Source organism: Plecotus auritus, assembly GCF_963455305.1.
Source record: "Plecotus auritus genome assembly, chromosome: 10".
NCBI classification, from domain to species: Eukaryota; Metazoa; Chordata; class Mammalia; order Chiroptera; family Vespertilionidae; genus Plecotus; species Plecotus auritus.
In genome coordinates, this window is record NC_137785.1 from 45,660,448 (window position 1) to 45,676,021 (window position 15,574).

The 15,574-nt window shown below is 42.8% G+C and overlaps 2 protein-coding genes across 4 annotated transcripts in view; both read right to left on the bottom strand.

Moving 5' to 3' along the window:
* The window catches only part of ZFHX3 (zinc finger homeobox 3), a 974,639-nt gene that overhangs the window by 912,308 nt on the left and 46,757 nt on the right, over positions 1-15,574 (bottom strand). The gene's annotated exons all lie outside the window — the stretch shown is intronic.
* Positions 13,900-14,692, bottom strand: LOC308235511 (ADP-ribosylation factor-like protein 1). Its single transcript, XM_080644394.1, has one exon. The coding sequence runs from the start codon at positions 14,525-14,527 to the stop codon at positions 13,982-13,984; it is 546 nt and encodes a 181-aa protein (XP_080500520.1). The 5' UTR covers positions 14,528-14,692; the 3' UTR covers positions 13,900-13,981.

The following is a 15,574-nucleotide window of genomic DNA, read 5'->3' on the forward strand; positions in this document are numbered from 1 at the left end:
TGACCACACAACTGGGCGCTTTGCATACCGCCACATTTATTTGCATTTGCAATTTTTTGAGCTGATGATTAAAGGCATGCCTAAAAATTTCATGCTATGAATCAAGTCCAAAGCAATTCTAAAATACAGGGTCAATAATTTCAGTTATATTTTTTTCTTTTTTTTCACCCTGTTCTAATCAATGTAATTCATTGACTCATTTACCATATTCTAGGGAAAGAGAAAAGCAGCAGTTTGCTGCTTCTCAAAGTTGCTTTGATAGGTCAATATCCTGTCATCACCAATCCTACAAACCACAACAGACTCCTTTTTAGAGACATCAAGCAAATAGGTGGCTATCATCATCTTTCGGGGAGTTTCTCTACCTGATCTCTTTTTCATGTTACAGACACCCTAACAGTAAGTCTCAAAAATCACAGTTTTGACAGGCAGATGGTGAAGTTCAAGTCAATTCCTCATTTTCCTGCTCTGGCTGCAAAGGAGAAGTTGCAACAGTTCAGTAGCATCCATTTGGTTCCCTTGAAAACAGGCAGGCCTGCTCCCCATGACTCCCATGTTACAAGGCTCTCCTCTCCCTTGTGACAAGCAATGTTTCCCATTGCAAAGTGCTAGACATCGTTCTGGAAACCCTTTGCCCAGATATTCATTAGTACTGCATTAGTCTGTAAACTCAGAGCGAAACGCCTACTTCAACTCGCTCTTAGTTGATGTACTTGAAAGGCCTGGTGAATTTATGGCAGGATAATGTGGAGCCCAGCACCTATTTATGAGTTGATCATTTGTACCGAACCCCCCTCAAAGTGCCGAAGGTTACCATTCAACCAGGGCCTGCACTAATGCCACTTGAAGGCCAACAAAGCCAAGTGTATGAAAGTTAAAAGCATTAATAAAAGTGTGACTTATAAATTACTTCATCTTTGTCACCCTTTTTGAAATGGGGTGAGAGAGGCCAGGGTAAATTTATTTTTTAAGTGCTTTCTGAGACCCGAACGGGTCAGGCTTGAAATGTTGTAGTCTATAAATCATTCTTTGCAGATCTGGGGGATGCTGCTGCATCATAACATTAACAAATATTGATTTATTTTATCATTTGCAACTGTTTATAGAAAAACAGGAATCCTACTGCATTGGGGGGACAAATACTTATTTAGACACACTGTGGTCAATTAACACCTCTTGCTGCAAGGAAGAAAAAGGAAAATGGCAATGGGATTTCAGCTTATAAGGGAGTTCATGGCAAGGTGATTTTCATCAGGTTAGCTGACATTAACTCAGCCCCCACCCCAATACCACAGAGATGGATGGATTTTTTGCTAAGCAATTTTATGTACAAATGGCATGTGTAAGAGGTCCTCTTACCAACACAGCACCATTATATGATACCAGCCAAAGCTCTTACAAGTCCCAGACCCCATGCTCTTTCAAGAAAGGTTCAGTAGGGGTTTCAGACACCTGGCAATTCTGCTAAACTTTATATCAAGCATTAATGAAACAGATACTCATGCCAACTACAGGGTTCTAAAGAGATTCTTTATGGGTCCCTGCTGGTACAATGAAGGACAATTAGCACCAAATGCACACAAGGCAAGGCGATGAAAATGCACGTTGTTCTGGAGAGCACTTGTAGCTCCGCAACACTTTCTCCAATTGTACTTGATTTATTTTAAAACTTCTAATTGCTCACAATTTGGGAAGGAACAAGCTAGATATTGATTATTCAGAGAATTTCAGGATGCTCTGAGTCTCATTGAGCTTAACAATGACAGAAACATACCCAGTGACTTAAGAAAACCCGTGACAATGATTAATGCCTATGATCTACACAGGGATGGACTCTGAATAATCATAAAACTGATATAGTGTACTTGTTTTGAAAATATCTGCAATGAAGTTCATTACTTCAGTCATAACAATGACTGGGATTCCCTCTTAATCGTGTGGTGAGGAAAATGTTCTCTCAATGGCAACAATAGCTGAGGTTAGATGGGGGCAAAAGGCTCTGTCGAATGCTACTCAAGGAATCCTATCCGAGAATTCTGTCCTCTGACCACAGATTCCTAGAGTAATATACTCAGTCATCGTGCTTCCCCAGGTTGACGTAAAAGCCTCTTCCGCTTTGGGCTGGGGCCAGCAGCATACTCAACATTACGTGGATCAGGTGCCATCTTCATAGCAATTCCAAAGGGCACTGGGACCAGAAAAAAACCACACAATCTTTCAAGCAATCAGTCCTTATCTTTTCCTATATCGTTGTAACTTAGCTGTGCCTTTTACCTGCTAGGTGGCCATAGGCAAATCATATTGCCCTGAGTCTCAAAGACCTCAGCTGAAAATTTGGAATTATTCCTACCCATCGGATTGTGATGATAATTTGAGACAATGTATTAAAGTCCAGCAAACTGCTGCCATACAAGGGCACTCAAAAGCGCTGGACCTACCTAGGAGCTACGTCTGGCATGTACAGTCTGAGGGATAAGAAGGCCAGAATGCAATGTTTACATTTAGCCTTCTGTCTAAATTAATGCCTGGAAATTTAGAGCCATGTTGGGCACATACATCCCTCCTGCTTCCTACAACTGACATATAACTGAGAGAAGACAGCTGTTGAAATGATGAGATCAGTGGGAAGTCAAAAATACTCTAGTCTGAAATGTACATACATGAGCTGACCTTTGCCAATGCACCGTTCACACACTTCTGAGATGCCCATACATCCTAGGCTGTGCATGTGAGAGTGGATGCAGCCCAAAGGCCCCATGCCAGGGGGCTCCTGATGCTTGGAGGCCCACTCCAAAGGGATCTGACCTCTACATTTGCCTTTGAGCACAGCGGAGGCACTGCCTTCTAAGGGACTTCCACACCTGGCCCTTCCTGCAGGCTTCAGCCACACAGAAAGACACCTCTGCTGGCATCATCGTTGACCAGCAGCACAACCATGTGTAACCAAAATTTCCTAACACGATCCCATGCCAGCCTGAGTGAGATTTCTCTTTCCTGTCTGTGCCCCTTAAACATCTGTTTTCTCTTTTTCTTTGAAGCTTGCTCACATCAGGAGAGGGACTGGGAATGAAACCCTGGAATTGAGACTCTGATCTCCATTCACCACACCTCCCCAGGCTGGATGCTTTCTTCTCTAGAGCCCAGAGAACGCACTGTAGTTCAGTCACATTAGGTTTCTGCCAGCGAAGAAGCCCAAGTTTCAAAGGAAAAGCAACTATTCATCCCAAATTCACCATGCTAGGACTTTTGTAAAAGACCCTAAAACACAATTAATAACACAATTGCATCTTAACTCAGATTTTTCCACTTAGTGGCTTTCTTGGGTTGGCCGTCATTGAAAGGGCACCTTATACTATATTTTATTTTTTTAATTAAAAAAATACTAAAGGACACAGTAATGCTTTATTTTTAGGTACTAATGTCCAGTTGAGTTTTGCTCAGCATAGCTACTGAAGGTTCCCAAAGTAGAAAGGATTCATTCTCTATCATTTATTGTAAAGTTTGTACCTGGCAGTTGTAGCTGAGTTCATTTGGAAAAGGAATCAAATATTTGGATGAAAGTGCCACAATGTGGCATGAGGCATAGCCTACCAATTTCTAACTGATGCCAGAGGGAATCAAAGCTGCAAGCCCATGTCACTTTTAGATATTGAGAGTAACAGCTGTCATTAATTTTTATTCCTTAAAATGTTTATTAAGCATACATGTGCAAGCTCTTAGACAAAACAATGAGCCAGTGGTAAATGACTGACTGATAGAATTCAATCATTCAAGTATTAGTTAATGCATTCATTTTCATCTAGCAAATTTTTATTGAGCACTTACTATATTATAGGCACTGAGCTATGAGTGAGCAAAACCAAGCCTGATTCCTGCACAGTGGCGCCTAGAGACCAGTGAAAGAGACAAACTCAATCATCTAGTCATAACAATTAATAGGATATTGTATTTGAACCAAGGTCTGTGACGTGCATGAAGGTTTGAATTCTCATAATAGGGAGTTTTATCAAATCTATGAAGTCAGGAAAGCTTGAGTAGGCTAAGACCTTACACCAAAGTAGGAGCTAATCAATCAGAGATAAGTAGGGGGAACAGCATGCTCAAAGATAGGGAGCAGTGTGTTTGTGGAACCGATGGCCCGAGAGGCCAGAGTGGAGGGAGGAAGGGAAAGCCAGATAAGATAGATGAAACACAATGCCATCCCTGGTCCCTCAGGATAACATAATGATAGATGACAGATTCCATGCCAGACAGAATAAAGTAAGTGATAAACAAAGGCTCACACTAATGCGGGAACAGTGACTGGAACCTCAAGAAAGGCTTCAAAAAGAGTCACCCCTGAACAGAGTCTAAAATAGGGACCAAATTCTGTTGCGACCTATTTTTCTAAGGGGAGTTGTATTAAGACATAGGCACACCCATTCATTTACAAAATGTTTATAGCTACCCTCACACTACAGTGGCAGATCCGGGGAGTTTCTGCAAAGACCCCTTGGCCCGCAACACTGTAATTATTCACTAGCTGGCCCTTTACACATAAAGATTGCTGAACCCCGGTTTGAAAAGATGAGCAGGAGTTTAAATCAGAAGGTTAAGAGGAAAAGTGTGCCAGAACCTGTGTCTCTGGCACCTGGAAGAAGGAAGCTTGAGCATGTCTTTTAGTGGATGTTCTGACTGACTAAAAGAATCACAAGAAGGAAAGGGTGCATCATAGATCTTTTTAATAATGCCCCCAAAATCAAACAAGACAAGGTTCATACATTTATGCATATTTTGTTTCACAAAATAGTTATATTCCAAAATATTTTATTGTACACTGGCACCTCCCAAAGACTGCTCTCTGAAAAAAAAAATCACACAAAGACGGGATATGGAAAGCAATCCAAAACATTGTGATCAAATAATTTGTAAAGCATTAGATAAACAAAATTGAACAAGCTTATTTATTGCAGGATTTATTAAAGCCTTTTAATACGTTATGTGCTTTGTAAATCTCCAGGAGAAAGAAAAAATTTATGCTGCATGTCTCAAATTTATTTTGTCACAGACTCCTTTTTCAACAATATCTTGACAATCAGAGATTCTTGAAGCAAACTTTGAGTAACACTGCTCTGAACTTTCCTCTTAATTTTCTCCCAACAATATCAGAAAGGCATTGCCTTTCAAAATAACTTCAAAGCTGTCAGAAGAGGAAAGGGTTATCTGTAGCAAGCTAGGCACCTGTAGGTACACAGGAAATAAAAACCCACCCTTCTCAACCTCTCCAATTCCTCCCACATAAAAAATTATAGAAATTTTGTTCTCAATTACTATTTAAAAAAATTCTATGTCTGAGAATTCTCTGACTCTATTTTAAAGCTTCAGATATTTGCCTTTTTTCTTCTAATTTCCACCAATTGTCAACATCAACAAATTGCACTTGGCTGAAAAAAAAAATTTATTCAAAGCATCAGTTTACAAGAAATAAATGAATGTGTTTAACCTCTTCAATTGACTGTCTCACTGTTTTCCAAATCCTGTAAGCTAAATTTCTTTTAAATATTGCAAAAGATACCCTTCTGTGTCCCACCCCCACCCCTGCCAATCATTCAATATGCAAAAGAACTATATAGCCTTCGAGGCCAAGGTCTATAAGAAATTAGTCCTGGACAAGACAGCCAACTGCACTCATTGCTCTCAGATCCACCATCTCTATGCACTGAACAAACAGATCCCGGCATCTGGCAGACCAGTAACTAGCTCCAAGACTGGCACTACCCTCAAGAATGCAAATATTATGTATTTCTCTTTTCTTTCAGTCACCTACAAAAGGCCAAATAGAAGGCCAATAAACATTTTTAAAAGCAACCATAAATATCTACAAAAATTCTAGACCCTGTATAGGTAAGCAATTCTCAGGGTATTCACAGCCCTGCAGAAATGGGCCAAATTTTCCATTCTCCGGGCTAAAGGGATTTGAAAAGGGCAGTGGGAAAAATCACATCATTGATGGTGAGCATCCCTGAAGGCAAAGTCCTGTTTCAGAGTCCGCACTGCCCATCCAGATCCAGAAGCAGCAGGCCATGTGTCCACTCTGAGGTCATCACACAGAGGATCCCTGCAGGGTTGGAGCAGCCCTGGGGGCTCTGATGAGAGGTGCTAAATAAATTAGTGCTATAATTTATTAGAGCATAAGAAACAGATGGGAAAGGGGCAAAATGACAGCTGGAAGAGTGCAGTTTTAGCAGATGAGTGTGCGTGGTACTGAGAGATTCATCTACGATGTCTATTAACAATAACAGGAACTGCTTTCTGAACACTGTACACAAATGCTGCAGTTTCTTGAACATTCATTCCTTGACTTTCTCTCCTTCACAGAGACAGTTCATCTAGTATCTAATCATCTATACATATAAAACTCTAATATGCAAATAGACCGAATGGCCAAACAACCGAATAACCAAACAACTGAACAACCAGTAGCTATAACGTGCGCTGACCACCAGGGCGCGAGCGTGCAACATGGTGGGCATTGGCAGCAGGAGGCAGAGCACAGAACATGGAGGGCGTTGGTTGTGGCAGGATGGTGGATCAGGTGAGTGAGGGTGCCACACCAAGGCGAGGCGCCAGCCTTGATCATCGGGGTGAACCTCTGGTAGTTACTGAAAATTCTTTGTTCCCGCATGCCATGGTCCTGCCCAGCACTCGCACCTGCTGCTGGCACCGGCGCTGCTCCCACTCACTACTGGTGCCTGGTACCAGCCCCGGTCACTCTGCGCAGTCAGAGGGTGCGAGCAGCGGTGGCGGGAGCGGGGCTGCCAGCAGACAGGGGAGCAGGGTCCACAGCGGGAGGGTCCAGACAGGGAGCGGAGGATGGGCCAAGACCCGCCCCTGTGCCCACCACAGCCTTGCAGCCCACAATTCCTTTCAAGGTACACAAATTTGTGCACTGGGCCCCTAGTCATACCTAATAATAGACAAACATGCAAATTGACCACAACTCTGCTACACCCACAGCCAATCAGAGTGAGTATGCAAATTAACCCAACAAAGATGGAGGTTAATTTGCATACGTTGGAGCCCAGCAGCCTGGGTCCTGGGAACTTTCTCAGCACCCAGGTCACTCCGAGGTAGGCCCCGGGTGGGTCCTGAGCAACCAGGAAGGGCCTGAGACAGGGGGCTCCTGGGCAGGGGTAGAGCTGGACAATTGGACGGAGCTGGGGGTCCCCTGCCCAGGACGCAAGTCTCAGCCAGAGGCTTGGAGCCTTGGCAGGAGCAGAGCAGGCAATTGGAGGGAACTGGGGGGGCCCTGACCAGGACCCAAGCCTCAGCCAGGGGCAGAGCAGGCGACTGGAGGGAGCTGGGGGTCCCCTGCCCAGGACCCAAACCTTGGCCAGAGGCTTGGGGCCTTGGCAGGGGTGGAGCCAGTGGTCGGAGGGATCTGGGGTTGCCCTGCCCAGGCCCCAAGCTTAGGCCAGAGGCTTTGGGCCTGGGCTGGGGCAGAGCCAGCGATCAGAGGGAGCTGGTGGACCCCTGCCCAGGCCCCAAGGCTTTAGACCTTGGCAGGTGCGGAGCCAGTGATTGGAGGGAACTGGGGGGCCCCTGCCCAGTCCCCGAGGCTTTAGTCCTTGACAGGGGTGGAGCCAGAGATCGGAGGTGATAGGTGTGAACTACAGAGGAAACACCTTTTCTGACCACTCATTGGCTAAGCTCCCTGTATGCCACTGGTAATATTCTTAGTAACTTGGGTATAAGAATCCCAAAAGGTGATCTAGGGCTTTTCCACCATACTCCTGGAGAGAAAAACGAAGGTCCGCTGTTGGAGGGCTAAGAAATGTCATATCCTGCCCTAGCTGGTTTGGCTCAGTGGATAGAGCCTCGGCCTGCTGACCGCAGGGTCTGGGTTCAATTCTGATCAAGGGCATGTACCTAGGTTACAGACTCCTCCCTGGCTGGGGCCCAGGTCAGGGCTCATGCAGGAGGCAACCAATCAAAGTGTCCCTCTCACATAGATGTTTCTCTCTGTCTCTCCCTCTCTTCTACACTCTCTAAAAATCAATGGAAACATATCCTCAGGTAAGGATAAAAAAAAAAAAAAAAGAAAGAAAGAAAGAAATGTCATATCCTATGAAAGACACATCTTGAAAATGCCTAAAGAAAGTTGTCATTTTTTTCATGGTGAAGGGACTGGAGTCCGTGTTGATGAAAACACCTTGGTGGCTGCGGTGACTGGCAGTGGCTACAGCAGCGGGGTGATGGGGCTGGTGCCTTTCCCTGATCAGCCCAGTTGCCCCCCACAAAGGGAGGCCAGACTGCGGCTTAGGACATCCCCTGAGGTCTCCCAGTATGTGAGAGGGGGCAGGCTGGGCTGAGGGACCCTCTCCCCCAGTGCATGAATTTCGTGCACCGGGCCCCTAGTTATAAAATAACTGGCAATCCCACAACTTTCCCTCGTAAAACTCTCCACCAAGAATGATTATTTTCAACTCATTCCTTGCATCCATGGGTGGTGGGGCAGGAGGGAGAAAGAAAAGGCAGCCAAGAGGAAATAGATACATTCAAGAAGCATATTTTGATACTTCTACTAAATGGAAGTATTTTAAGCAAGATCCTTTTTAATGGGCTCAGGTGGGATAGTTTTGAAATAAGAAGGCAGGCTGTTTGACAGCCAAATTTAATATTTATCATCTAAATCAGTGGTCGGTAAACTGCGGCTCGCGAGCCACATGTGGCTCTTTGGCCCCTTGAGTGTGGCTCTTCCACAAAATACCACGGCCTGGGCGAGTCTATTTTGAAGAAGTGGTGTTAGAAGAAGTTTAAGTTTAAAAAATTTGGCTCTCAAAAGAAATTTCAATCGATGTACTGTTGACATTTGGTTCTGTTGACTAATGAGTTTGCCGACCACTGATCTAAATGAATGTCTAAATGCCGACTTAGACAGAGAAAACATAATGAAACAGAAATACTTCCTGCCAGAATTAGATTTTCAGAAGTTCTCAAAAATAGGTATAGATCAGTTTTATATAGGCTTCTAGAAATTCTTTCAGTAATTTATTTAGAATTGTTTACCAATTCCTTGCAAAATGGGAAAAGAAATATATAGTTTCTGTCCTCAAGGAGCTCAAGATCGTCATCATGTGAGACATAAAATATGCAAAAATGCAAAGACAATAACAACAGTCACTATGTTTTGAGAATGTACTATACCTCAGATACCTTATTATATGTATACTAGAGGCCCGGGACATGACATTCGTTCACTGGGAGGCAGTGGGGGGAAGGTCTCTCAGCCTGGCCTGCACCCTTTAGCAGTCGGAAGCCCTCGGGGGATGTCCAACTGCAGCTTAGCACCACTCCCCACCGGGAGCAGGCCTAAGTCGCAGTCAGACATTCTTAGCACTGACGTGGAGGCGGGATGCTCCCACCACCACTGCTGTGCTCACCAGCCGTCAGCCCAGCTTGTGGCTGAGCAGTGCTCTCCCTGTGGGAGCGCACTGACCACCAAGGGGCAGCTCCTACATTGAGTGTCTGCCCCCTGGTGGTCAGTGCGTGTCATAGCGACCAGTCGTTCCACTGTTTGGTTGATTTGCATATTACCCTTTTATTATATAGGATGTATAAATATGTGTGTGAGTATACATATATATGTGTATACATATATATTATATGGCACCATATAGTCTATCAATGCTCTAGAAAGGAGGAGGAAGGAAAGATCAGTGGTGAGTCAGAGTCATTAGAGAAGTTTTTCTGGAAGAACTGGCCAAGCTGAGCCTCTAGAGCAGGGGTGGGGAACCATTTTTCTGCAAAGGGCTATTTGGATATTTATAACATCATTCGTGGGCCATATAAAATTATCAACTTAAAAATTAGCTTGCTATACACCTGGCCAGTGTGGCTCAGTTGGCTGAGCACTGACCCATGGACCAGGATATCATGATTTAATTCCTGGTCGGAGGACATGCCCGGGGTTGAGGGCTCAATCCCCAGTAGGGGGCGTGCAGGACCAATGATTCTCTGGCATCATGGATATTTCTCTCTCCCTTCCTCTCTCTGAAATCAATAAAAACATTAAAAAAAAAACTAGCCTGCTATATTTGGCCATTTAATTAGCTCACCCCTAACGCCTTGGCAGGGCCAAATGATTTCATGGGCCTTACACAGCCTGCGGGCCAGATGTTCCCCACCCCTGCTCTAGAGGCTAAAAGAAACAGGGTTGATTCTGGAATGCCTGGTCTAGTCCACTCACTGCCCAAGGCACTATCTGGCCTTTTGTCATGAAATGCAGTTCTTAATCTCCTGGTGCGATGATGTTCAATAAATAATACCCATCCTTTTCACTCAGCTTCTGAACAAATAGAGAAATGGTAAGAGTAACAAACAATGGTCCAAATACCACCTTTATTAATTTTTTAAAAAAGAGAAATTGAAAGACATAGAGCCAAGAGTATGGTAAGTGGACCCCACAAGTAGGTGGACTTTTTGCCAGAGTCAGAGCTTACCAAGTGCTCCTGGAGGGAAGGTGGTCCCAACAGGAAGAAGCAGAGATGGGCAGACGCCTCATTCTTCCTTCCCACATTTACCAATCAGTTAAATTCATGTCTACTAGGTCTCAGTGAGGCCAGGCGTTACACAAGCCAACACCTCTTTTCATGGAAGGAAGCATGAGGAGAGGGGAAGGAGCATTTTCCCCAACAGTGTCACAATGGTTTTTAGCATGGGGAAAGACAGAAATATACACTGAGTGGTCAGATTATTATGATCTCTGAATGCATAATAATCTGGCCACTCAGTGTATATCCTATATAATAAAAGGCTAATATGCAAATTGTCCCCTCGACCAGGAGTTTGACCAGAAGGCAGGCTGGCCAAGTGCCCATGTCCTCTCCCCCTGACCAGGCTGACAGGACCCCACCCATGCACAAATTCATGCACATGCACAGGGCTATACACACACACACACACACACACACACACACACACACACTGAGTGGCCAGATTATTATGCGTTCAGAGATCATAATAATCTGGCCACTCAGTGTATCAGTGTATAGAGCAGTGGAAGAGGCTGCCTTCAGAAATGACAGAAAAAGGTGTTCCAGTAGCAAATGCTAAGACTATTATGACTCCCCTGTTACCAAAAATAAAGCAAAACAAATAAAATCAGTAACTAAAGCAGCTTCTGCAGTATTGGAGAAGCTATAAGACAAAATACTCCCCAGAAGATGATTCCAATGAGATGAGGACATGAAATGAAACCCTTGGCCTGGGTTGCCCAAGGAATCTAGAATGGAAACTAAAAGAATCAAGGGGTGGCCCTCTCTTACTTCGGGATAGCTTCAGTTCTAAGCTGCGTGAGAGATGATTCATTCCAAGCTATCAAGAAAACTATACCTAATTTTCCTTTGAAGACTATCACAAAGGTGTTTCTTAGTCAGCCTCGTCTTTGACCAAATGCACCTGATTTCTTGTGCTCTCATAACTTTTCCCACACCTGGGTTGGGAGCAAGGTAGGATTCAAAAGGGCCACAAAAGAAAAAGAAATTTGATCCACAAAAGTGAAAAGAACCACACTCACTCTGCATAGAAAATAAAATGGAGGAAAGCAGAATAATATTTATTTCAAGGACATGAAAGCTTTCACTCAAAGATGATAATTTCCAAGCCAAACAATAGGGGAGAGATATAGAGTGTAGCACAAGGAACTTTCCTCCAATAAGTAAACTGTCTTGAGTGTCCCCACACAAACTTAGGAGCACCTTCTCCACTACTCTCTCCACATCAAACCCATTTGCAGAGGAAGAGTCATCTTATTGTACTGCAAGCATTTGTCTGTAATGTCTGTCACCCCATGAGACAGTAAACAATGGACGATAGCATTTAATATAATGTCTACATCAGAAAAAAAACTGAACAAATATTTGTAGGCTGAATCAATTTAAAGGGAGATCCCCAAATAAAGTAATAGGTTATTTAACATGTTTGTAAGGGGTGGGGGATACTTTAAATGGGGTAGATTTAAGATTTCAGAAGATAATCCTTTATTAAGGCAAGGAAGAATAAATAACAAATAATCTTTCAGTATAGTGAGTCATGGTCATTGGAGCTATTGACAAACATGCAGTACACATTGTAGGCAGTGTGGGGCTATCTCATTTCTCCATCCACTCAAACACTGACTGTTATGGCCATGCCACTTGCATCCATGGTTCAACTCAGTCACACTCTCCCCTGCCTGGGAGATTTCTGAAATCCATGTCATGATGGAGCTTCTGACAGATCAGGTGCAGGAATGACAATAATGAACAGAAAGAAGCTCATTGCTCACATATGATGGATTGCATGAGTGCTGTGGACTGAATGTTTGTGTCTCCCCCGGCCCCAAATCCATGTATTAAAACTCTACTCCCCAATGTGATAGTCTTCAAAGGTGGGGCCTTTGGGAAGTAATCAAGTCATGAGGTTGGAGCCCTCACCAATGGAATAGTGCTCTTTTAAAGAGAGACACAAGAGAAATCATTTCTTTCTTCCAGGTGAGGATCCAGTGAGAAGATGGCTGTCTGCAAACCAAAAGGGGGGCCCTCACCAGAACCCAACCATGCTGGCACCTTGATCATGGACTTCCAGCCTCCAGAACTGTAAGAAAATAAATTCCTATTGTTTCAATCACTCTGTCCATGTTATTTTAGTTGTAGTAGCCCGAGCTAAGACAGTGAGCAAGCATGAGTTAGAACAAAACCTGTTTTTATATCTTATCTTTGGATTGACTGTTTGATGTAGCGCAAAATGTTTGACACGATGTCCCCTATAAACCTGACTCCTATTCAATTTCAACTCTGAGTTTCATCAAACAACATGATGACTGCCTTTTGGCTAAGAGGTTGTGATTTTCCATGTCCCAAACCTATTCATATATGTAGGTAAAGATCTGGAATTGCTGGAAAACAGACAGATTGTGGCAAAGACACAAACCACTTGATATATTTTATTTATTTATTTATTTATTTTTTACAATGCTTAAAATATATCTTTATTTCCTTCAATGTGATTTTTTTTTAATGTGTTGTGAATTCATTCATCAAATATAACCATTTAGGACTGTTTTTACTACCTCTACTAGTATGGACAGATAAATTTATAGGCATTATTTTAAATGTGCAGTCTACTTCAGTTAGCATAATTTTATGTAGGGAGTTATAGCATTTGAACTTACATATGGTGTAGTTCATGGGACAAGCTTCTGACCCTGAAGTCTCACTTTGAGCCCGGCTCCCAGCTTACTAGCAGTTGGGCAAGCCAAGCTATCAACCCAAGACTCGACACGTCCATAAAACGAAAACATTACATTACAACTTGTCCTTTCTACTAGTACATCACAGGGTTCTTGTAAAAATTGGCTAGGTATCAATATACATTGAATTTTTTCAACTATAAAATAACACTTACAGAGATACATCAGTCATTATTTCAACTTCATGCCTATAACCAAAAGCTTTTAAATGAAACAGTTTAAATAAAGTGGTTACTGAGCAAATGAAAACTGTATTACTCACACTATGTTTCTAGACTACTCTATTGAGTCAAATTTTTGGAAAATTTTAATTCATTTTAGAGGGAGAAAATCTGAGCTAAGGTATTTATTGGTGTTTATATAATCTGCAACCACATTCAAAAATAGGGTTTTTTTCCCCCCTCAATAAGAGTGCATTCTTTAATAGGACTGTATTTGAATAAGAATTCCACACAAATAGAATATATACCTTAATAATACAAGAAAGCAAGGAAGGAATATTTTACATCATACAGACCAGTCAGTTGATTCAATCACGATGAGCTATCCTTCCAACCAAATATTTTTTATATTTATTACAAATGTGTAGTCAGTTCAGTATATGCCAACAATCATACACAGCTCTAACATTTAGTAGTGTGAAGAACACTTAACTATTTCCAAAGGGACATGGGATGTGGTCTTCATTTCAGAAGAGAAGAAGTGACTGGATTATTGTCTGCTCTTTAATGCTTCAACCAACCATTCCATTGCCTCATCAAGGCCAGTGCCTTTGGTTGCTAAAGTTTTGAATATTTGCCATTTTCGGTACTTCAAGGCAGGTAACCCAAGTGAATTTGCCATCTCTGAGGGAGTCATAGCCTGTTCCATGTCTTGCTTATTTGCAAATACCACCAAAATTGCTTTTCTCAGCTCTTCTTCCTCCAACATGGCAACTAACTCTGGTTTGGAAATGCCAGTTCGGCCTCGGTCACAACTGTCTCCTACAGAAATGACGGCATCTGTGTTTGAATAATAACATCTCCAGTATGGCCTGATACTGGTCTGTCCTCCTAAATCCCAGACTTGAAATTTAAGGTTCTTGTATGTTACCATCTCAACATTAAATCCAATGGTAGGAATAGTAGTAACAACCTCTCCAACCTGTAATCTGTACAAAATTGTAGTTTTTCCTGCTCCATCTAATCCCAAAATTAAAATCCTCATTTCCCGGGTTCCAAATAGACTCGAAAATATACTTGAGAAAAAGCCACCCATGATGAAGCGCCTGTCCGCCTTCGTCGATCGTCAGAGACAGGCCCCGGCCTCGGCAGCGACTCTACTGGATCCCCGTGCCGCCACCTCCGCTCGTCTTGGCCTCCGGTGGCTCGGAGGCGGTTTCCTTGGAAGCCTCTAGTCAGCCAGCAACTTCCACGTCGGCCACCCGGCCCCACTTGATATACTTTAATGGTGTTCTGCTTTTCAAGTCTTTCCAACTTTCCTCAAACAGCTCTCCATGCCCATGCTCAGGGTCACTATGAGCACAAGAATTCTTAGAAACATGCACATGTCAGCTGAATTATACTTCTATTTCCTCACTCTCTCCCTCTAAAAGAAAAATCTGTTTCCCTTTTGTCAATGGTAAAAAGATAGAAAATTGCCCATCAAGCCACCAATGTCACTGCCACATGCACTGGAATATGACATGCTCAGCTATTTAGCATGTCCAAGTCTCCATTTTAATTTGGCCACTTGGCATGGAGTGTTTGTTGCACTAGAAATGTTTGAATGTTGTCAGATTTCAACTAAATTTGGCAAATTACTAATGTATCTAAAATATTCCAAATTGGCCCAGAAAGCCTTTCTTCCATTAGGACTTACACTTTGCTTTTCCTGTTTTGGGTTGATCTGGCCTTTATTTTGTTGTTCAGTTTTGTCTGTTCTCTTGGGGGGGGTCAGGGGGAGAAGGAAAGCAGATAAAAGATTTTTTATATAAGCATGTCTTCTGTCATTTTAAGGGATTCTAATAAAATTAGGTACGTGAGCAAATAGTAAAGAAAATGCCACTGCTACCACCTCAAAAAAAAAAAAAAAAAAAAAAAAAAGGATGTTGCCAATTTAATTTACATCAAGTGAAAACAGGCTACATGGGGCTTGATTAAGGGCCACAGCTCAGACAACCCCAATGAATCCTTACGTATCTTCCAGACTTCCAGATAGCTAAGAGACATAATAACACTGAAAGAGTTTTAGGAAGTATAAAGTGTTACTTAAAGGGGGAGTTCTTTCACTTGGGTGTCAGGTATCAACAACAAGCGGTCTTCT